The sequence below is a fragment of the Scyliorhinus torazame genome, unplaced genomic scaffold (genome assembly GCF_047496885.1).
Source record: "Scyliorhinus torazame isolate Kashiwa2021f unplaced genomic scaffold, sScyTor2.1 scaffold_881, whole genome shotgun sequence".
Lineage (NCBI taxonomy): Eukaryota > Metazoa > Chordata > Chondrichthyes > Carcharhiniformes > Scyliorhinidae > Scyliorhinus > Scyliorhinus torazame.
In genome coordinates this window covers 42,778-66,154 of record NW_027308608.1, presented here as the reverse complement: position 1 = coordinate 66,154, position 23,377 = coordinate 42,778, and the positions used below count along the sequence as shown (strand labels likewise).

The window sequence follows — 23,377 nt, the reverse complement described above, 5'->3', positions numbered from 1 at the left end:
CCACAGGCCACCCCCCAAGCCTTTGCGACGAGTACACGGCGGCAGCGACCAGGTGTGGACGGCGCCAGCGGGACTAGGCCGTTTACACGCGGCCGCTCGGCCCATCCGGACCGGAGAATCGGCGGCCGGCAGCGGATAGCGACCGGTGCAGCGCCAAACGCACCGGCGCCGACTCTCCGCACCTCGGAGAACCCCGCCTGGGGAGAATGTGCAAACTCCACACAGACAGTGACCTGGGGCCAGGATCAAACCCGAGTCCTCAATGCCATAGGCAACAGCATTAACCATTGCGCCACCGTGCCACCCTACCATGGCAAGTTAAATATTTGATTGTGATGATATATACCTTTTTGTTTTTAATTTTACAGCGTTCAAAGCCTGAATGATGTGTACCTAAATCTATCAAAGTCACAGCGTGGAGAGGTCTACAAATTCAGCAAAAACTTCTTGTCCTTTAAACTTAGTTCAGCAGGTAATGTACAAAGAATTTTGATAGTAGTAGTGTTTTCTATTTAACCAACCAATAATGCATGTAATTGAATAAACAGCAGTATTTTGGCATAGATATTGTGATATCTGATGTGAATGATATCTGTTATTGTTAAAGGGAAGTAAAAACATGGGAAAATGACTTTTAATCTAAGATTGTCTCTGTAATGGTAGTAAAATCAATTTACTTTTAGTTTTTCCTATCTTTGAAGAAAATTCCTGTATTTCTTTCAATGTTTGAGCACATGTCTGCAGGAGGCATGTCAGATCTACTGCTCACAAGGTGGTCTAAATATGGTGCATCTCTTATTGCCCTGCCTTGAGTGCTGAGCTGTTCTGTCCTGATGAAGTCTGGCCATTGTCATTCAAGACTATGGAGGAGGCTGTCATAACATACACCAGTATATCATGGTGCAGATACACACACACTGATGGACATACAGCGGAACCAATCAACACACACAACACCGCAGCCAGTCACCAGTTAGAGCACACGCACTATAAAGACAGGGGGCATCAGAGTTCCCGCTCATTCGAGCTGCAGCCTCCTAGGAGGGCAGAGCTTACAGCCTGCAGCACAGATATTCACTATGTGCTGAGCGCATAGACTGGTTAGGACAAGGCATAGGTCTTTAGTTCAATCTAATATCGTGTGAACCCACAGTGAAAGTATGTTCAACAGTTTCTGACTTAATAAAATAGTGTTGCACTATTTTAAGTGTTGGTGGCCTGTATGTGTTCCACGGATTCAGAGCACCCAACACATCATGATACCAGGAGTTGAGGGATATTAGAACTACTTAGACCTACCTGCAAGTGGTCTGCCTTCCACCAGCATACAGTCATCCTGCAAAATGGACATCGTCTGCCCGCCGCTGCTGCTCCGCATCAGCGGTAACCTAGGGGCCAACTGGAAGATATTCAAACAACGGTTCCAGCTCTACCTTGAAGCCACAGACCAGGAGGATGCCTCGGACAGCAAGAAGATCGCTCTCTTCCTATCCACGGCCAGGGACCATGCCATCCACATTTTCAGTTCTCTCACCTTTGCGGATGATGAAGATAAAACAAAGTTCAAGACGGTCCTCCTCAAGTTTGACACTCACTGCAGCACAGAGGTGAATGAAAGTTTTGAGCGCTATGTATTCCAACAGCATTTGCAGGGTAAGGATGAACCTTTCCAGTCCTTTCTCACCCATCTCCGCATTCTTGCGCAGTCCTGTAATTACGGGCCCACCTCCGACTCCATGATGCGCGACCAGATCGTTTTCGGTGTTCAACCGGACCCCCTACGCCAGCAGCTCCTCAAGGTAAAGCAGCTCACCCTAGCAACTGCCATCGAGACCTGCGTGCTACATGAACACGCCACTAGTCGGTATTCCTACATCCAAGCGGTTGAAACGGCGTGGCAAGGTCCCCACGAGGCGGAACGGATCCAAGCAATCGAGCAACTCCAGGGCCTCAGCCTGGATGAGAGCGGCCATTTTGCGCGCTTTTCGTGGACCCCCGCGCTTGTGCGCACCAAACGAGGGGACGGCGACGTTGACGAACGTATTGCGCAGGCGCGCACCACGTACGATCGCACCGTGCATGCGCGGTGGCGCAGCGAACGTACTGACACTACGACGTGCGGCAACTGTGGCTCCGCCCATTTAAAGCGGCAATGCCCTGCCAAATCCCGACAATGCCTGATATGTGGCAAACTTGGCCACTAGGGGCATGAACCAGATTAGCAGATTTAAATCAACTTTGTCAGTTTAATGCCAGATTCTCCCGACTCCCGGGATTGTTCTCCACCTGCATACCAGGTGCAGCTGAGGCTTACAGGAATCAAAACTGGTCTCCACTACCAGAAGCCGGACGTTGTGACCATGCCGGGGGGCTTGGAGGGCATTGGCGCCCCGGAGTGGTCAGGGACATGGCAGGTAAATGCCACTTGGTATGGACATGAAGGCAGGGTGATTGAAGGGGGGTTGCATTTGGCGTCCGTGTAGCGGGGTGTGATTCACCTGGGGGGGGGGGTTGCAGGTAGTGTCAACGGGGGGCGGGGGGGGGGGGTCCTGATCCCAACTAGATGGGGTGGGGCTTGGAGGGGGACCCTTTTGGTGAGCCATAACGTCAGCTAGCCTTGGAGGAGGGGGGAAAGGGGGCTGGTGCCAGTGAGGGAGGGGGGGGGGGGGAACTGAAGGCCAGATGCTTGCGATGTTGGAGGTAGAGGGGGCCCTGGACTCTCACTGTGAGATCAGAGGGCACCCCGATCTCTGTGAGGCTGGGCTTGCTGATGCCTTCGGGTCCCACACATCTCTTTTCTGGTGAGTTTCACCCTGGCCCCCCAAAAATTACAATGTTCGAGAATTGTGATGGAAATTGTGCTGGTACAGCTGCCCGAAATGACACTAAGCCGGGATCCTCCCTTGCGAGTCCGTCTCTCTACTGCTGCTAGCCAGGACGGAGAATTTAGTGCTCAGCCAAATCTCCCATTCACTGCAGCAGCACCGGAGAATCCCGGTGCCGTAAACGAACGGAGAATCCCACCCTACTCAATTTTTGGGAGAATTCCGCCCTCATACATTTTGTAGCCTAAGCAAATTATTCTGTTCTCTGTTGAATCTCATTTATTTATCCATTATGGATGATAAGGGAATAGTGTAGATGGGCTTTAGAGTGGTTTCACAGGTCGGCGCAACATCGAGGGCTGAAGGGCCTGTACTGTGCTGTAATGCTCTATGTTCTATGTTCTATGTTCTATGCTGCTTTATGCAGAGCAGCTCAGCCTGCCAACACATATCGCTTCAGCCAGCCTCGCAGGAATGTCCGGGCCATTCAACCCACGGTCACCGAGTCCGATGCGGACCTGCTACCCGATATTGACACCGAGGACCCGAAGGCACCTTTTCGAGTCGGTTTCGTTACAAAAAACAGGGTGTCCCCGAAGCAAAGAATCCAGCCTCTATCGGTATACAGCATCGATCCAGACGATGAGTGGTGTGCCACCCTGACGGTCAACCGGTCCTAAATACGATTCCGCCTGGACACTGGTGCCTCCGCCAATCTCATTGCGCGGTCTGACCTCCAAAGCCTTTGTGTCAAACCAGCCATCCTCCCATCAGCCTGCCAGCTATTAGATCATAATGGCAATGCCATTGCTGCCAGCGGCTCATGCCAACTTGAAATGACGCACAGGTCACGCAAAGCCATCCTTCCCTTTGAAATCGTGGGCTCCTCGAAAGCCTCCCTGCTTGGCGCGCAGGCATGCAAGCGGTTGAACCTAGTTCATAGAGTTCACCCTCTCTCTCCTGCTGACACGTCTGCCTTTCAGGACACCGACTTCAGGGCGAAGCTCAATGCCATTATCAACCAGTACCACAACGTCTTCGAGGGCATGAGCACGCTCCCATACACCTACAAGATCTTATTAAAACAGAATGCCACATCTGTGGTGCACGCACCTCGCAGGGTCCCAGCACCCCTTAAGGACCGCCTCAAGCAGCAGCTGCAGGACCTCCAGAACCAAGGAGTGATTTCCAAAGTCACGGAACCGACCGACTGGGTCAGTTCCATGGTATGTGTAAAAAAGCCTTCCGGCGAATTGAGAATTTGCATTGATCCCAAGGATCTAAATCGCAATATTATGAGAGAGCACTATCCAATTCCCAAGCGCGAAGAGCTCACATGTGAGATGGCTCGCGCCAAGCTCTTCACCAAACTCGACGCCTCAAAAGGATTCTGGCAAATCCAGCTCGACAAATCCAGCAGGAAACTTTGCACATTTAATACCCTCTTTGGCAGATATTGTTACAACAGGATGCTGTTTGGGATCATATCTGCTTCAGAAGTGTTCCATAGGATTGTGGAACAAATGATGGAAGGCATTGAAGGTGTTCGCGTCTATGTCGCCAACATAAGCATTTGGTCCACCACCCCGCAGGAGCATGTTAGTCGCCTCCAGCGCGTATTCAAACGTATACATGAGCATGGCCTCCGCCTCAACAGGGCCAAATGCTCTTTTGGTCAGACGGGACTCAAGTTCCTTGGGGACCACATCTCCCAATTAGGTGTGCAGCCGGATGCGGACAAGGTAGCTGCCTTCACAGCTATGAAAACACCAGAGGACAAGAAGGCTGTCCTCCGATTTCTGGGCTTGGTCAATTTTTTAGGGAAATTCATCCCTAACCTCGCCTCTCATACCACGGCTCTCAGGAATCTGGTCAGGAAGACGACAGACTTCCAATGGCTCCCTGCCCACAAGCGCGAATGGAGAGAACTCAAAACAAAACTGACCACGGCCCCGGTCTTAGCTTTCTTTGATCCAGCAAAGGAGACCAAAATTTCGACCGATGCCAGCCAATCCGGCATTGGGGCAGTGCTCCTTCAATGTAATGAGGCCTCATCATGGGGCCGTTGCATATGCGTCACGCGCCATGACCCCCATGGAGCAGCGCTACACGCGGATAGAAAAGGAGTGCCTGGGCCTTCTGACCGGTGTGGTTAAGTTTCATGATTATGTCTGCGGACTTCCTCAATTCATCGTCGAGACCGACCATCGCCCGCTGGTCAATATAATACAGAAAGACTTGAACGACATGACGCCTCGCCTCCAGCGAATTCTTCTCAAGCTCCGGCGATATGACGTCCAGTTGGTATACACCCCAGGCAAAGACCTCATCATTGCTGACGTTCTCTCCAGGGCAGTCAACACTCCATGTAACCTAGCGGGATTTGTCTGCCAGGTTGACGCCCGTGTGGCATTCTCGGCCTCCAATCTATCTGCCACGGATGAATGCCTTGTCCAAATTCGCCGTGAAATGGCGGCTGACCCTTTGCTACAGCGCGTCATGCACCACCTAACAGACGGGTGGCTCAAGGGCCAATGCCCTCAGTTCTACAATGTCAGAGATGATCTGGCGGGTAGACGGGTTTCTTCTAAAACTGGACCGCATTGTCATCCCGCATAGCATGCGCCAGCTTGTCCTGGAACAACTACATGAGGGCCATCTTGGCGTGGAAAAGTGCCGCCGACGGGCCCGAGAGGCAGTGTACTGGCCCGGCATTAATGAGGACATAGCCAACACAGTGCTCAACTGCCCCACTTGTTAGCGCTTCCAGCCGACCCAACCACGTGAGACCCTGCAGCCCCATGAGTTGGTCACGTCACCGTGGACCAAGGTGGGCATCGACCTGTTCCACGCGCTGGGTAGAAACTATGTCCTGATCGTGGACTACTTTTCGAATTACCCGGAGGTGATACGGTTGCACGACATCACGTCTTCTGCAGTCATTCGTGCCTGTAAAGAAACCTTTGCTCGACACGGCATCCTGCTCACGGTTATGTCGGACAATGGCCCCTGCTTCGCCAGCCAGGAATGGTCCAACTTTGCCAGGCGGTACAATTTTGCCCATGTGACATCCAGTCCTCTGTACCCCCAATCCAACAGCAAACTGGAGAATGGAGTACATATAGTCAAACGGCTCCTCTGCAAGGCTGCCGATGCTGGGTCCAATTTCTATCTCGCCTTGCTGGCCTATCGCTCCGCCCCACTGTCCACTGGCCTGTCACCAGCCCAGTTGCTCATGGGTCGCACCCTGAGGACGACGGTGCCGTCCATTCATGTCCCAGACCTCGACCACGTTCCGGTCCTTCGCCGGATGCCGCTGTCATGTGCACAGCACAAGGCGGCTCATGACTCCCATGCAGCTGATCTTCCTGCTCTGGCTCCAGATGACAATGTCCGCATCCATCTTCCGGATGGTGGCTGGTCTGCAACCGCTGTTGTCCTTCGGCAGGTGGCGTCCCGCTCGTTCCTGGTTCGTCTACTGGATGGCTCCATTCTGTGCCGCAATCGACGCGCCCTTTGTCTCGTTCCATGCTCGCTACGTGATCCTCCACTGTCGCCTTGCCCTCCTGCTGACCCTGCCACGGACTATGCAGAAATCCCTGTCACTCTGCATCCCCCTGACTCTGACGCAGTCCAGCCCGCTCCTGAACAGGCGGCTCTCGACCCACCCTTGAGGCGGTCAACCAGAATTTGTCGCCCACCTCAGAGACTTAATTTATGAACTTTGCGGACTTATAGACTTTCTGAATTGTTTTGTTGCTTTGTTTGATCGTTTCTCTGGTTTGTATATAGTGTTCATCTCGTTATTCTTGTTGCATACTGCTTCTCTGCAGCAGGCATCTTCCCATGTAAATAGCTTAGTTCTCATGTACGTAGTCCTGTAAATATGTCTTCGCACGCCACACATAGTTAGGAACATTCTCACCACACATTATTTATTGCCACACATATACATTCTTTTATAAAAGGGGGATGTCATAATATGCACCAGTATATCATGGTGCAGATACACACACGCTGATGGACATACAGCGGGACCAATCAACACACACAACACCGCAGCCAATCACCAGTTAGAGCACACGCACTATAAAGACAGGGGGCATCAGAGTTCCCGCTCATTCGAGCTGCAGCCTCCTAGGAGGACAGAGCTTACAGCCTGCAGCACAGACATTCACCATGTGCTGAGTGCATTGACTGGTTAGGACAAGGCATAGGTCTTTAGTTCAATCTAATATCGTGTTAACTACAGTGAAAGTATGTTCAACAGTTTCTGACTTAAAATAGTGCAACACTATTTTATTAAGTGTTGGTGGCCTGTATGTGTTCCACGGATCCAGAGCACCCAACACATCAGAGGCCAATATCCATTCAGCAAAATGGATATTACCTCAAATTAACCACAATTGCAGGTGTCAGTAGAACAATTGCCTGTGACACATGCTAAAATCTGTCTTAAACAGTTTGTACCCTTCTTATCCTGCCAGCTACCCCCATGTTTGTAAGTTAGGAGAAACTAAAATCATTTTCCATAATCTCTGTTAAAGAAGTCAAAAGAAGAATATTTATGTGCAAAATGAATGTCTGAAGTATTTACCTGCTTATCACAATAGTGATTACTTCCGGGAATCTTTTGGGTATGCATTGAAGTCAGATGAGGGGAAAACATTTGCACGTTTATACTAATGCCCATCTCAAACTGGACTATTTCTTTTTATTTCCTTTTTAAATGAAATGCAATAAGTACAATAGAAGCTAAGAGTAATATTGTGGAACCATTTTGGTGCCTGATAGTTGGGCTTGCATGTTGCTCATGGTCTAACTAGACTGCATAGACTTAACAAAATGGGTCAAAATCACATGAAAATAACTTATTTAATACAATTGCTATAAAATAATTAAAAGTTCCACACCAAAGTCAGAGGGTTTAGTGGACACAAGAGAAGAATATCAGAAATGAAAACAGTTTTCATCAATGCAAAACAAGCAGTTTTTGGAAAAGAATGGAATGAAGTCACAAACCCAATGAACATAGCATGACGCGCATCATCTTCATTAACTCCCCATACTTTACATGCCTCAATGGGGCATAAAATCATCTTATATTTCCTACTAAATGGATTGAAAGAATATGTTGCAGGATGAGAGCTTGAGCAGTACAAGTGAAATGGTCTATTTATCCTTGAAAATGTAACAGGGATTCTAAATAGCACCCTGATTTGCACAGTAAAGAGGCCAACTGCTTGAAATAGATGGCTGCCTAGGGAAAAATGGCAGAGCTTGAGTGTTGGTGTTACTGTCTACCTAACCCCATGGGCATTTTTGCACCTGTAAACCATTGATTTGGCAAGCTTGACATTAGTCACAAAGAGTGCAAAGCCTAATCACTGGAAAACTGACTGACTGAGTGCATATTGCAGGTGACAGTTTGAAACAAATGTATAAAGACACTTAAGAACGTTTGCAATATTTGGTTTGGAATGCAGAAACATCTAAGTACAGAGCCATTTACAGTAAGACTGAAATGCAATGGGAAGGGAATTTTAATTGGGAATGGGTGAGGTCCAATCTATTTTAACTTATTTAGCTGCCGCCACCCAAATGGTAGAAGGAGGCAACTGGTTAACATTGTCCAGCCGAGAGAGAACTATCCTTCTTTTCTGCATGTTACATGTTGGGGAATGTAGTACATCTGGGACTCAGAAACAGTACCCTCGGTGTGATGAAAAGAAACACATGACCTGAGATTAGGATTAGCTGCGGACTGTACAGAGACCTGCGCAGAAGCAAGCATGACGTTAGCTCATAATTTTGGCTATACCCTATATATAATATATATGTAGAACGTTGTAGAAAGTTGTGTGTTATCAATAAACAGTTAATGTTCATACAATCATTTGAGACTCTCAATCTCTTTGTGAGTCCTGCTGAACATACAAAATGGTGGCGGCGAATGGAAAATGCTGAACCTCCGAGAAGGTGGAGCAGAAATTAAAAAGCTGGAAAATTAAAGGAGAAGCATCCTGACCTGACTGAAAGCATCTGAAGTTAAGTCGCAGAGGGAGATCACCTGATAGAAGCTGTATTTCAGTACTGGAAGCAGTAAGGCAGAAGAAAAGATTCCACTGTGCAGTAGAGGACTCGGAAAGCAATTGTGATGGGCCATTGTGAATTCCCTCAGAGAGCGGAGTAAAAAGATGTGGCGGGATGAGCAAAAAAAATTAAGTTCTAAACCAAGCCTAGTTTAGAAAGCTACAGTGTTGCACAAAAAGTCAGGGCAGCCTGTTTCTGAAAGAACTGTGGCCAGCCTTGGTTCCGAATTGGCACCATACCACGTGGCGGCTGAGCATGCTATAAGAAAAAAAGTGGGAAAAAACGTAAAGTTCAAACACCAGCCAATGCCGATAATCTGGAGCAAAACACCCCAAAATCCGCTGATATCGCAAGAAGGCCCAATGAGTAAATCACTGCCGAAAATTAAATACAAAGTAGTTGGGCTTGCCATCACCACTGGAGCCTGCCAAAATGCAACAAGTATGGGAAGACTCTTTGGGGGTGAAAAATGGTTGCTGCGGAGCCATCTTTAAAACCTGCACAGCATTTAAAGCTGTACTCAAGTTTAACTTTAAAGTGCCATGGCCAACAAATCAACATTACCAGACTAAGTTGGAGTGATCCAAGGGCCAGACAAAAACACAAAATTTGGGGCTTTGACTGACATGGACAAAAGAGCTTAATACCAGAGGTGAGGTGAGAGTGACTGCCTTTGACATCAAGGCAACGTTTGACCAAGTTTGTCTGTCGTATGTGTGTGTGTATAGAGAGTGAGTTTAAGTTGGGAGGGATTAGGAATTAGATAATAGTTGACATGTTGAATCTGATGCATATTTAATTATAGTCGTTGTTCTGAATAAGCTTAACTGTGTTTAAATTTACAAGCCTGGTGACTGTAGTTATTGGGTAGCTAAGGGCCAACCAGGTGTTTTTGAGGAATTATTTATTAATTTCAATTTTGTGTTGTGACTCAGGATAAAGTGAGACTGGAATTGACCACACACTAGCCCAGCGGGTCCATGTAGTGTCCAAATACTCATGGTGCTGTTAGGGAGGGAGGACCAGGATTTTGACTAAGGAGCAAAATATGGTTCCAATTCAGGACGGTGAGAGCCTTGAAGGAGATTTGTAGGTGGTGGTATTTCCATGTGTCTGCTGCCCAATGAACTTGTAGTTAGTAGAGATTGCAATGTTTAAAATGTGCTATGCAGCTTTTCCACAATCACAGTGCATCTTGTGTTTAGTATACACTGCTATCATGGTGCACTGGTTGTGGGGGGAGAGAATGTTTAAATGGTAGATGGGATGCCAATCAAATAGGTTTCTATGTCCTGGATGGGAGTAAGCTTTTTGACTGTTGTTGGATCTGCACTTATCCAGGCAAATGGAGAGAATTGTATAACGTTCCTGACTTGAGCCTTACAGATGGTGGACAGAGTTTGAGGGTTAGGAGATGAATTGGAGCCACAGACGTTTCAGCCTCTCAAAAAATATGGCGGTGATTCTTCGAGCCCCGCGCCGGGCCAGAGAATTGCCGCAACCGCGCCACGACGTCCCGATGCCGGCGTGCGATTCTCCGGGGTGCGGCTCCGATGGGGTCTGGCCCACGATCAGGGCCCACCGATCGGCAGGCCGGTCTCTTTCCCCCCCCCGGGCCTACTTTCTGGCGCGGCCGGCCCCTGAACACCGACGCCATCTTAAGTCGGGGCCAGTGTGCTAAAGAAGTCCCCCGCACGTGTGCAAGATGGGGCGGCCCAACTGCGCATTCGTGGTTGGCCCGGCACCCATTTGGTACCACGAAAGGAGGCTGGAGCGGCGTGAACCGCTCCAGCGCCGTGCTGGGGCCAGAATCGTACATAACCGGGCCCGGTTCGTGCCGTTGTGAAACGCAACAGTGTTCACGACGGCGCAAACTCTTGGGCCCAATATTGGAGAATCGCCCCCTATATAGTTGGGCCTGTTACGATTCTGGTTAATGATGATCCCCAGGATTTTTCTGGTGGCAGTAATACCATTGAATGGTCATGGGAGATGATTAAATTCTCCCTTGTTGGAGATTGTTATTGCCTGTCACTTATGTGATGTGAATGTTACTTGTCAGTTATCAGCTCAAACGTGAATTTTGTCCATAACTTTCCTGCAAGTAGGCACAGACCGCGTTAATACCTGCACAGTTGCAAGTGGTGTTGAACACTGTGGAATCATCAGCTAAATTCTGACCTTATGTTGAGTGCGGCAGCCATGGTAGATCCCCAAACAAAATTGATTTAACCGGGATTCTTAGCCTCCATCAAAGGCGTTGGTGTTAAATTCCCTCTCTAGCATAATGGAATAAAGTAATTGACCCATTGACCCCCATGGAATGAATTGAAACACATTGGCCAGAATTCTCTGGCTGTTCACTGGCGGTGGCATTCCAGGCGGCAGTGCACTCCTACCCGCAGGTTTCCCGGCGGTGTGGGGTGGCTTCAATGGGAATTTCCATTAACAGCAGCGGAAGGGAATCCCATCACCAGCGAACGGCATGCCATGTCACACCACCGAGAAACACATGGCTGGGAGACCGGAGAATCCTGACCAATGCTGTGAAATGGAATCTGTGATATTGAGAGAACTATTATAATCTCAGAGAATTACAGAATCCTCCATTATCATTGTATAATTGTATAAGGAATTTACTACACATGTAGATTTGGCTAAATAACAAAGTTGAAATTTGCTTTACAGGTTCCCTGGGTATTCCATGCGCATCTAACACAAATGGTACCCGTGACTGGTTACTGAAGAACTTTCATAAATTCATGACAGAGGTTTCCTACCCAGATTTACTACTTCTGAACAAGAACTTCTCTGCAGTAAGATGTTTACATTTACCCATATATTGTATGGTTTCAAAACAGATATTGGATACTAATTTTAAATTCTCTGTGCTTTAACACATAGTGCTTTAATGGTTTTAAAATAACTGCATTTGTTTTCAATAGTTTGAAATACTGGACCTTCTGAGTGCACTGCAACTCTCTGGACTGACTCTAAAGTCATTGAATAACACATCTCACATCAGTATGATCATCGACGCCCTTGGAAATAGAACCTACAAGGACTTGATTGTCTACATTACCCAATTTGTTAACGAGACACAAGTGGTAAGATTTTCCTTCGATAATAATAATCTTTATCATTGGCACAAGTAGGCTTACATTAACACTGCAATGATGTTACTATGAAAATCCCCTAGTCGCCACACTCCGGCGCCTGTTTGGGTACACGGAGGGAGAATTCAGAATGTCCAATTCACTGAACAAGCACGTCTTTCGGGACTTGTGGGAGGAAACCGGAGTATCCGGAGGAAACCCACGCAGACAGGTGGAAAACGTGCAGACTCCACACAGACAAGTGACCCAAGCGGGTATCGAACCTGGGATCCTGGCGCTGTGAAGCAACAGTGCTAACCGAGATGTGTTTAGCTTAACTTTCAAATTGGTTTGATTACATGTAGCATTGTTCGATTTAAATTGTTAGATTTCATCAGCAGTAAGAATTTGAATGGGAAGGGAAGAGTGTCGCTACTTTTCTGATCTGCATGTAAAGAAAATTAGAAATTTGTGTTGCTTTATTTTCAGGAAGTTACCAAAATAATAGGGAAGAGATGTTTTGTAGCTCTGGCACTTCATTGAAGCAAAAGAACCATTCTTAACCAGAAGTTGATACCTTAGGCATTCCCCTGAATTATGTTACATCACAGCTTGTGGACTGAAGTGCTGAAACACTTTACTGACATCAGTACTGATGTGTTAAGTGAGTTGGTTCAACGTTGACTGCAACTGGATGCAGTGAAACTAGAAACAGGCTTCCGACACAGGAGATGGTCCAACACTGTTTTATTGAACTTGCTGATTGTTGTACATAATCTGCTGTGAGTTAACACGCTATCAATCTAACTGATAACCTCCTACTGACTTGACCAGACTAGCTCTCTACCACATGGAGGTGGTGCTCAGTGGCTTGTGCACTCTAACTATCTCAGTAGCTGTGTCCTGTGAGAGAGAGCGAGTCTTAATGCCCTATGGGCTTTATAGTGGTGGTGTCCTGTCTGGTGATTGGTTGTTCTGTGTTGTGTGTGTTCATTGGTTATCCTGTGTGTCAATCACTGCCTGTCTGCATCTCATTATATACATGAGTGGATATTATGACATCTCCCCTTTTTAAAATGAATTTTGGAACGTGGCGGTATATACATGCATGACTATGTACAAGTGGTGAATGAATGAACATATGTACATGGGAAGGTGTCTATCGTGCAGGTACAGAGCAAACTGAACTAAATTTACAAGGTTTAAGTCTATTGATTCAGTCTTTGTAGCGGGCGACAAAGTTTTGTCGATCGCCTCAGAGGTGGAGGGGGGGAAGCACCTGGACAGGCGGGATCGCTGCCAGATCAGTGGTCACGTGAGGCGAGATGTCCTGAGGCGGCATGATGACATGCGGAGAAGTGCGGTCAGGTGGTGGGCAGGAAACTTTGCGCAGCGCCCTCCTGTTGCGCCGTAGAATGGAGCCATCAGCCATTTGAACAACGAAGGACCTGGGGGCGGCCTGTCTGACGACAACAGCTGGGGCTCACCAGCCTCCCTCAATCAACTGGACGCGAACAACATCTTCTGGAGCCAGCGCAGGCAGATCAGTGGCATGAGCATCATACGTGATCTTCTGCTGGTCCCTGGATCGCTGCACTTTCTGCAGCACAGTGAGGTGGTCAAGGTCTGGAACATGGGATGGCTGGAACATTCGTCCTCAGGTTGCGGTTCATGAGCAGCTGCGCCGGAGACAAACCAGTCGACAGAGGGGTTGCCCTGTATGCCAACAGCACGAGGTTGAAATCCAAGGCTGAGTCTGCAGCCTTGCACAGCAACCGCTTGACAATATGGACCCCCTTTTCGGCCTTCCCATTTGATTGCAGGTAATGGGGACTGGATGTGATATGCCTGAAGTGGTAGGATCGTGCAAAATCGGACCACACTACGCTGGAGAAACATGGACCGTTGTCACTCATTACTGTGAGTGGTATCCCGTGCCTGGCAAACGTCTCTTTGCAGGCTTTGATGACTGACTTGGACGTGAGGTCCGACAGTTTCACCACTTCCGGGTAGCTGGAGAAGTAGTCGACCAAGAACACGTATTCATGCCCATTTGCGTGAAAGAGGTCTACCCCACCTTGAACCATGGAGAAGTCACAATCTCGTGCTGTTGCAGTGTTTCCTTGGGCTGAGCTGGTTGAAATTTCTGGCATGTTGTGCAGTTGAGGACCGTGTTGGCAATGTCCTGGCTGATGCCAGGCCAGTAAACAGCCTGCCGAGCTCTGCGTCGACATTGCTCGACCCCAAGGTGACCCTCATGGATCTTTCTGAGCACCATGGTTTGCATGCTTTGGGGAATGACGATTCTATCTAGTTGAAGCAGGATCCCCTCAACAACCGTTAACTCGTCTTTAATGTTGAAGAACTGGGGGCACTGCCCCTTTTGCCAGTCATGGGCGAGGTGTTGCATCACACGCTGCAGTAGAGGATCTTTGGCAGTTTCTTCGCGTATTTGGACAACTCGTTCATCAGTGGCTGGGAGGTTGCTGGCACACAACTGCACCTGTGCCTCAATGTGGCGACTGAAGTCGCCCTGTTCACACGGCGTGGTGATGGATCAGGATAGGGCATCCGCGATGATCAGCTCCTTACCCGGTGTGTAGACGAGTTCAAAGTCATATCGGCGGAGACGTAGAAGAATTCGCTGCAGCCGAGGTGTCGTCATTTAAATCCTTCTGGATTATGTGGACTAAAGGCCTGTGGTCTGTTTCTACCATGAACTTTGGCAGACCGTATACGTAGTCATGAAACTTGACTATTCCTGTCCAAGCACTCCTTTTCGATCTGGGCATACCGTTGTTCGGTCGGAGTCATGGCCCTGGATGCATATGCCACTGGAGCCCAGGACGAGGAGTCGTCTCGCTGGAGGAGCACCGCCCCAATGCCGTCCTAGCTTGCGTCGGTGGATATCTTGGTATCCTTGGTTGGGTCAAAGAACGCCAGTACTGGGGCTGTGGTGAGCTTCGCCTTCAGCTCAAGCCACTCCGCTTGATGTGCGGGAAGCCATTGGAACACTGTCGACTTGTTGGGAATGGATTTTCCGAGCAAATTTACCATCCCAAGGAAACGGAGGACCGCCTTTTTGTCCTCTGGTGTCTTCATGGCATTGATGGCCAGCACCTTGTCAGCGCCAGGTTGCACACCCTGCTGTGAAATGTGGTCACCCAGAAACTTGATAGCGGACCGACCAAATGAGCATTTGGCCCTGTTGAGCTGGAGGCCAAGTTCAGGAATCCTCTGGAAAACCTGTTTGAGGCAAGCAATGTGATCCTCCGGCGTCGTGGACCAGATAATCACGTCGCCCACGTAGACTCGCACCCCCTCAATGCCCTCCATCATTTGCTCCATTATGCGATGAAATACTTTGGAAGCTGAGATGATACCAAAAGGCATGCGGCTGTAGCAATACCTGCCGAACGGAGTGTTAAACGTGCACAGCTTCCAACTGGACTCGTCCAGCTGTATCTGCCAGAAACCACGGGAGGCAGTTGGTAAAGAATTTGGCATGAGCCATCTCACAGGTTAATTCTTCCCGCTTCGGGATCGGGTAATGCTCTCGCATGATGTTGCGATTCAGGTCTTTGTGATCGATGCAAATGCGGAGTTCACCAGAGGGTTTCTTGACGCAGACCATGGAGCTGACCCAGTCTGTTTGTTCCGTGACCTTTGAGATGATGCCCTGGTCCTGTAGCTCTCGTAGCTGCGTTTTCAGACGATCCTTGAGGGGAGCCGGCACCCGACGTGGTGCATGGATGACTGGGGTGGCATTCGGCTTGAGCAATATCTTGTAGCGATATGGGAGCGTGCCCATCCCATCAAACAATGTGGTATTGTGTGAGAATGTCATCTATCTCAGCCTGGAGATTCGCATTGGGCGAGGCAGTCGCCGGTTTCGGGGACATGGCATGGACTCGCTGGACCAGATTTAGGAGTTTGTATGCGCGAGCACCGAGCAGGGATGCCTTGTCAGGCCGGACGATCTCGAATCTTAACGTCGCCTTGATTGCCTTGTGAGATGCACCTAGCTGACACGATCCACTGGCAGCTATGGCATTGCCATTGTCGTCAAGGAGCTGGCAGGCTGGTGGAAGAATGCTAGGTTGGTTTCGGATGCTGTCGAGGTCTGACTGCGATATGAGGTTTGCAGACGCGCCAGTGTCCAATTTAAACCAGATGCGAGACTGATTGACCGTGATGACAGCACACCCCTCGTCGTCAGGATCCACACTGAGGATTGAACGGCGGTTTGCAGGCGCGGTGGAGACCAGCTCGCGTGTAGTGATGGTGCCCACCCGATATGGAGACTCGAGGCAGTCAGCATCGGGGTCCGTTGGGCTATCGGGATCAAAATCCTGCATGCCTTGTTGTACGCAGCGGACACGCCTGCGCTGCAGCTGGGATCGCTGGCTGTTGCTCGGTGGAGCGGACCCAGTCATCCACACTGTAGACATCGCCTGCCTTTGGCTGGACATTGCCACTTTAAATGGGCAGAGCCACAATTTGGACAAGTCATGACGCTGACGTCAGCGCGTTCTGTGCGCCAGCGCCAGCGTGCATGCGCAGTGCAGTCGGCCGACGTTCGCACATACGCATTAGGGTCTTCGGCCTCATCATCCACCCGGTCGTGGCGCGCATGCGTAGGGACCCGGTAAAAGCACGCAAAACGGCCACTCTCCTCAATGCTCAGGCCTTACATTTTTGCGATGGCCTGCACCCTTTCTGCCTCATAGGAGGCCAGTTTTGCAGTTTCAGACGCCCTGATGCGGGAGAAACGATTTCTGACATGCTCATGGACAACGCATGTTTCGATGGTGACAGAGAGGGTCAACTGTTTGATTTGAAGGGCTGCTCCCGCAGGGAATCGGACTAGACCCTGAAATCGATCTGATCCCGGATCATGGAATCAGCTGTCGAGTCATAATTACGTGACTGCGCTAGGATGCGGAGATGAGTCAAGAAGGACTGAAAAGGTTCATCCTTACCCTGAAGCCTCTGTTGGAAGATGTACTGTTCAAAGATCTCATTCACCTCAATTTCGCAGTGGCTGTCGAATTTCAGCTGAACTGTCTTGAACTTCGTCTTGTCTTCGCCATCGGCAAACGTGAGCGAGTTGTAGATGTGGATGGCGTGATCCCCCGCAGTCGACAGGAACTGCGTAATCTTTCTGGCATCCGATGCTGCCTCGAGGTCGGAGGCCTCGATATACAGGAGGAACTTCTGTTTGAAGACTTTCCAGTTGGCGCCGAGGTTGCCGGAGTTGCGGAGGAGGCTGGATCTTTTCCATGCCGTTGGATGGCTGCTTGCTGGTCGTTGCAGATTCACTCGAGGTAGGTTCGTTAGAATTAATAGCTCCCTGGTACCATGATGTGTTAAGTGAGTTGGTTCAACGTTGACTGCAACTGGATGCAGTGAAACTAGAAACAGGCTTCTGGCACAGGAGATGGTCCAACACTGTTTTATTGAACTTGCTGATTGCTGTACATAATCTGCTCTGGGTTGACACTCTATTAATCTAAACTGATAAACTCCTACTGGCTAAACCAGACTAGCTCTCTACCACATGGAGATGGTACTCATTGGCTTGTGCACTCCAACTATCTCAGTAGCTGTGTCCTGTGAGAGAGAGAGAGTCTTAATGCCCTGTGGGCTTTATAGTGGTGGTGTCCTGTTTGGTGATTGGTTGTTCTGTGTCATGTGTGTTCATTGGTTATCCTGTGTGTCAATCACTGCCTATCTGCATCTCATTATATACATGAGTGGCTATTATGACGAGTAAGAGCAGTGACAATGGTCCGGATATTCCAATCTGTGTCAGAGAGTACATCCATCGCTGACTGATTAAATTTGTCTGCTGACCATCTACATGTGGTAGTCTGTATTAGGGGTATTACGGTACCTAGGTTGGAGGTACCTGATACTGTAAGATCATTGGTGTTCGAGGTATCTGATACTATAAGATCATTGGTGGAGGCTGCCTGCTGGTTCCACCCAGAAAGGCGGAGTATAAGAGTCTGTGTTTCCCTAGCCGCTGCATTCTGTACCTGTGCTGCTGGGGGAAACATCTAGTTCACTAAAGCCTTCAATTGTCCTACAATCTCGCTTTGGGAGTTATTGATCGTGCATCAATTTATTGAACTGATTTGAAGAATGGAGCTGTGCATCAAGCCAGAGTGTCTACAACTTAGCCCCCATGCGGCAAACTCAGCGGCGACCTTTAAACACTGGCTGGCGTGTTTCAATGGATAGCTACCAGATGACAAATTCCGGGGAAATAGCTAGACAAATTCTACCGTGCATTGCTAGTACTAGGTAGGAACTGTGACTGTCCGCAAGTTTCAGCCAACGACCACACCGAACTTCTAATCCGGGATGCCTTCATTGCAGGTATGCTGTCCTTGCAGATCCGCCAGTAGTTGCTGGAAAAGGAAACGCTGTGTATCAAGGAGGCACGGGCACTCGCAAGCTCCTTAGACGTAGCCTCTCGCAACGCCCGAGCGTACGTCCCCAACCGCGCGGTATCCCCATGGGCAGCGTGGACCCCACCCGCAGCCGATCCCGACGCAACCCCAAACCTCCCACACGTTTGTGCCGCGTGGCTGCCAGGCAACCCCAGGGGGCCCCGATGCTATTTTTGCGGTCAAGCCAAGCAGCCCCAGCAACGCTGCCCGGCCCGTTCCGCAACTTGCAAGGTCTGTGGGAAAAAGGGGCATTTTGTGGCGGTATGCCAGGCCTGGTCGGTCGCCGCTGTCTCCACAGGCGAACCGGGGCCTCTGCCATTCCCCTCCTCGCAGGCCACATGTGGCCCATGGGCGCCGCCATCTTTGGTCCCGTGAGCTACATGCGGACCCTGGGTGCCGCCATCTTGTCCCCCAGAGGCCATGTGCAATTCATGGGCGCCGCCATCTTGCCCACCCACGGCCATGTGCGACCCGTGGGCACCGCCATCTTGGCTGGAGTCTCAAGACCCCGATTCGGATGACCGCACACCGCCCGAGGAGATCCATCAGCTTCTGCCACGACTCGCCTCGGTGACACTGGACCAGTCTCGGCCCCGAACTCTTTCGACCGCTATGACGACAGTACTCCTTAACGGACACACGACATCCTGCCTGATCGATTCCGAGAGCACGGAGAGCTTTATCCACCCCAATAAGGTAAGGCGCTGCTCCCTCACTATATACCCAGTTAGCCAGAAAATCTCCCTGGCCTCCAGGTCTCACTCTGTGGAGATAAAGGGGTACTGCATAGCTAACCTCACAGTCCAGGGAAGAGAGTTTAACAATTTCTGACTCTACGTCCTCCCTCACCTCTGCGCTGCCACTCTCCTGGGATTGGACTGTAAATTCTATGATAATGTAACCTCCAGAGCTTAACTTTTAAATTCGGTGGCCCTATACCCCCTCTCACTGTCTGCAGCCTCGCAAACCTCAAGATTGACCCACCTTCCCTGTTTGCAAACCTCACCCCTGATTGCAAACCTGTCGCCACCAGGAGCAGACAGCACAGTGCCCAGTACCGGTCCTTCATCAGGTTGGAAGTCCAGCGGTTACTGAAGGAAGGTATGATCGAGGCTAACAACAGTCCCTGGAGAGCTCAAGTGGTGGTTGTAAAGACTGGGGAGAAGCACAGGATGGTCATCGATTACAGCCAGACCATCAACAGATATATGCAGCTCGACTCGTACCCTCTCCCCCGTATATCTGATTTGGTCAATCAGATTGCACAAAGCAAGGTTTTACCATGGTGGACCTCAAATCCACCTACCACCAGCTCCCCATTCGCCCGGACGACCGCAAGTACACTGCATTCGAAGCAGATGGGCGGCTCTACCACTTCCGAAGGGTTCCCTTCGGTGTCACAAATGGGGTCTCGGTCTTCCAACGGGAGATGGACTGAATGGTTGGCCGGTATGGTTTGCGGGCCATGTTTCCGTACCTCGACAACGTCACCATCTGCGGCCACGACCAACAGGACCACGACACCATCCTCCGCAAATTCCTCCATACCGCCAGTCTCCTTAACCTGATCTATAACAAGGAGAAATGCGTATTCAGCACCGATTGTCTAGCCATCCTTGGCTACGTAGTGCACGATGGAGTCATAGGCCCTGATCCCAAACGCATGCGCCCCTTCATGGAGTTTCCCCTCCCCCACTGCTCCAAGACTCTGAAACGTTGCCTGGGGTTTTTCTCATATTACGCCCAGTGGGTCCCCAATTATGCGGACAAGGCCCGCCCACTAATCCAATCCACGGCTTTCCCCCTGTCGGCAGAGGACCGCCAGGCCTTCAGTCGCATAAAGGCAGACATCGCAAAGGCCACGATGCACGCAATCGATGAGTCCCTTCCCTTCCAGGTCGAGAGCGACGCATCCGACTTTGCTCTGGCGGCCACCCTCAACCAGGCGGGCAGGCCCGTGGCCGTCTTCTCATGCACCCTCCATGCCTCCGAAATCCGTTAGTCCCCCGTTGAAAAGGAAGCCCAAGCCATAGCAGAAGCTGTGCGGCATTGGAGGCACTACTGTTGATCTCCAAATTTCTTTCTCTGTCAGTCTGGCCTCAATAAAAGTTGAGACGGATTCGCACGTAAACAGAAGTTATTTATTTAGCTTGCAAGCTTGAATCATCTTACAGAAATGTAAGAGACATCCAGCCTCTTTCATTCCAGAAAACGACTGAACTAACAGACAAAGAGATCTCTGCAAAATCAGTTCAAATGGTATCAAGTTTCACATACTCGACGGACATAGGTCAGCCTATGTCCCTCCTGACCTGTTCGATCTATTCTGATTGGCTCACTTCCAATCCCTTTCTCTGGCCCCTATCAATGAAGCATCACCCTCATAGACACACCTCTTCCTGCTTTTTCCATGCGGTCTCAAATTCCTTTGTCCCTAACTGCAAAAATCAAAGTGGCTTATTTCTACATTACATTAACTAGTAACTCTAAAGTAACTATTTTATATCACATTCGTCATTCCCTCCTTTTATCATTCCATGATAACCGAACTATCCAATCTATAGCTACGGTTCCTCATCTAAAAAGATTTGTCGCTGCATTTCCAATTCCTGTCTTAGCCCCCCTTCATCTGCTTCACCCTCATGGATTTTAACAGTTAAATTTTTTTATCGGTGATTGGGGCGGTGATCTGATCCAGTGCACCCCGCATTCTACCCATCACACATTTAAGGATGGCCAGGCCCACAAAGATGCAGCCGATAGCTACCACTAGATACATGGCCATATTTATCAACCAGTCCTTCCATCCTCCAGATCCCCAGTTACCCCAAGAGTCAGGATCCTGCATCCCGTCCAAGTGATCCCGTATGCGATCCATAAATTTAGTGATGTTAGCGGTCAAGTCCTGAACTCCCATGATACACTTGCCCTGTACTATGGCGCATACCCCACCCTCACGGGCCAGAAGATAGTCAAGAGCATACCGGTTGCGTAAGGACCTCCCAGTAGCCCAGTTTATCCAATTTTGAAATGCCCATTCGGGCCGCCCAGCAATGCAGAAAGCCCTATTCCCAACAGTGATATGAGAGACATTCGCCCAGCCACAAAGGAGCTGGAGGCCAGCGTTCAATGGAACGCAAGTGGTGCTATAACAAACGCATTGGCCAGACGCCTGGGTGATATGGCACCTCCTGTCCGTACAGGTGGGAAACAGACATGTTATATTTGTGTCCACCTCTACCAGCAAACAGCCATATCCTTCACTGCTAAAGCAATTCTCGTACGACCGGGAATCCCTATTGGGAGTGAAGTGGCTAGGTATGTACGCCCTCCACCGTCGCAGCCTATCGTACTGTGAATGGGAATTATCCCGAGGGAGGGGAAGGCAAATAGCCGGTGGTGCTGAATCCGGATCGTAAGGAAGAGTGACTTGCTCGGGCAATGGCTCGGAACGCTGACAATGAACCACCGTTTGGGGAGTGCCCCAAAGCGGTGAAACAGAAAATAACCTAGACACCGCTGCGGGGTTTGGGTAGCAGACAACCCGTCCCTGGCCATACAGACGGTGGTAAATCTGGTAGAAGAGATTCATACTACCCGGGTTTTCCTCAGTTTGGCCTTTAATTAACTTAAGTGCATCTCCCGGTAACCTACGTTCTAGCTGTACTTCCCTTCTCACACGCCCCGTCCTCTCTCTAGTCCCTTTCTCTTTCTCATGGTCTCTTCCTACACTCTTCTGACAGCCTGATGTTACCTTTATTGTACCACTTTTAACACATCCAAAATCAAATTTACATGTATTCCAAAAACAAGGCAATGTCCATATAATGTTCCCTTCCCATCGCCGGGACCGGTGCAACTGCTTCATGACTCCCGCATTCTCCTTAACTTTGATGACCTTCCATGAGTCGATACCATGTCCTCGTATATGGGGGCAGTGAAGAACATCACCTGTGCATAGGTGATGTATCCTTGTAGATTGGTTGGGGCTACACAGATACATAATATTCCCCTTTTCCATGTCCATCGCCAATAACACGCCAAGCGAAGTGAGGCCAAATATCAGACAGACGATGCGTAGCCACTCCATCATGCTCCACACCTGTAAAATAGCACTGGAGAAGGGAGGCAGGTTAGTATCCGACCTTTTACAGTAGTGGAGATGGGCTCAATTTACAGTGATGTAGGTGGACCCAAGCACTTCGCCCCTCCACTTTAACTGCTGTGGGGGTGGTAAGGAGAACTTGGAAGGGCCCGTCCCATCGCGGCTCCGACCCCTTCCTAGTCCAATTTTTGACCATTACATAACTACCGGGCTGGACTGAAAGTGAGCTAGGTACTGGGCAATGGCTCGTGAGCCGCGCGGACTTGGCCATGGAGTTCCTTGAGCACTTGCGTAAGGGCTAGAACATAGGTGGTCATTTCCTCAGTCATCTGATGAAACTGAACCCGTCTGGGAACCTGCAGGCTCCAGGGAGTTCTAAGAGGCCTGCCATAGAGAATCTCGGCGGGAGAGAGCCGGGCCGGTCCCGCAGGTGTAACCCGCAGCTGGAAGAGGGCAACGGGGAGCAACTTAAGCCATGTCAGTCCCGTGTCTGCTCTTAATTTAGCCAATTTAGTTTTGAGGGTCTGATTGTGTCTTTCAACCACCCTGGCTGCCTGTGGTCTGTAAGCACAGTGTAACTGCTGGCGTATGCCCAACTGGGAGCAAAACTCCTTGTTAATTTGTCCAATAAAATGAGGCCCATTATCAGAACTTAACTGAGCTGGTATACCGTACCGGGGAATGATTTCCCTCATCAAGACTTTAACCACAGTAGCAGCTTTACTATAGATAGTCGGATACGCCTCAACCCATCTGCTGAACACATCCACAATGACCAAAACATATTTATAACATTGACAC

At 49.6% G+C, this 23,377-nt stretch overlaps 1 protein-coding gene across 1 annotated transcript in view; it reads left to right on the top strand.

Moving 5' to 3' along the window:
• Positions 1–23,377, top strand: part of LOC140406810 (uncharacterized) — a gene marked incomplete at its 3' end in the record, with an annotated part of 77,575 nt that overhangs the window by 12,747 nt on the left and 41,451 nt on the right. The window contains exons 4-6 of the mRNA XM_072494713.1: positions 369–472; positions 11,607–11,734; positions 11,864–12,025. Coding sequence (XP_072350814.1) covers positions 369–472; positions 11,607–11,734; positions 11,864–12,025 — 394 coding nt within the window. The remainder of the gene's footprint in view (positions 1–368; positions 473–11,606; positions 11,735–11,863; positions 12,026–23,377) is intronic.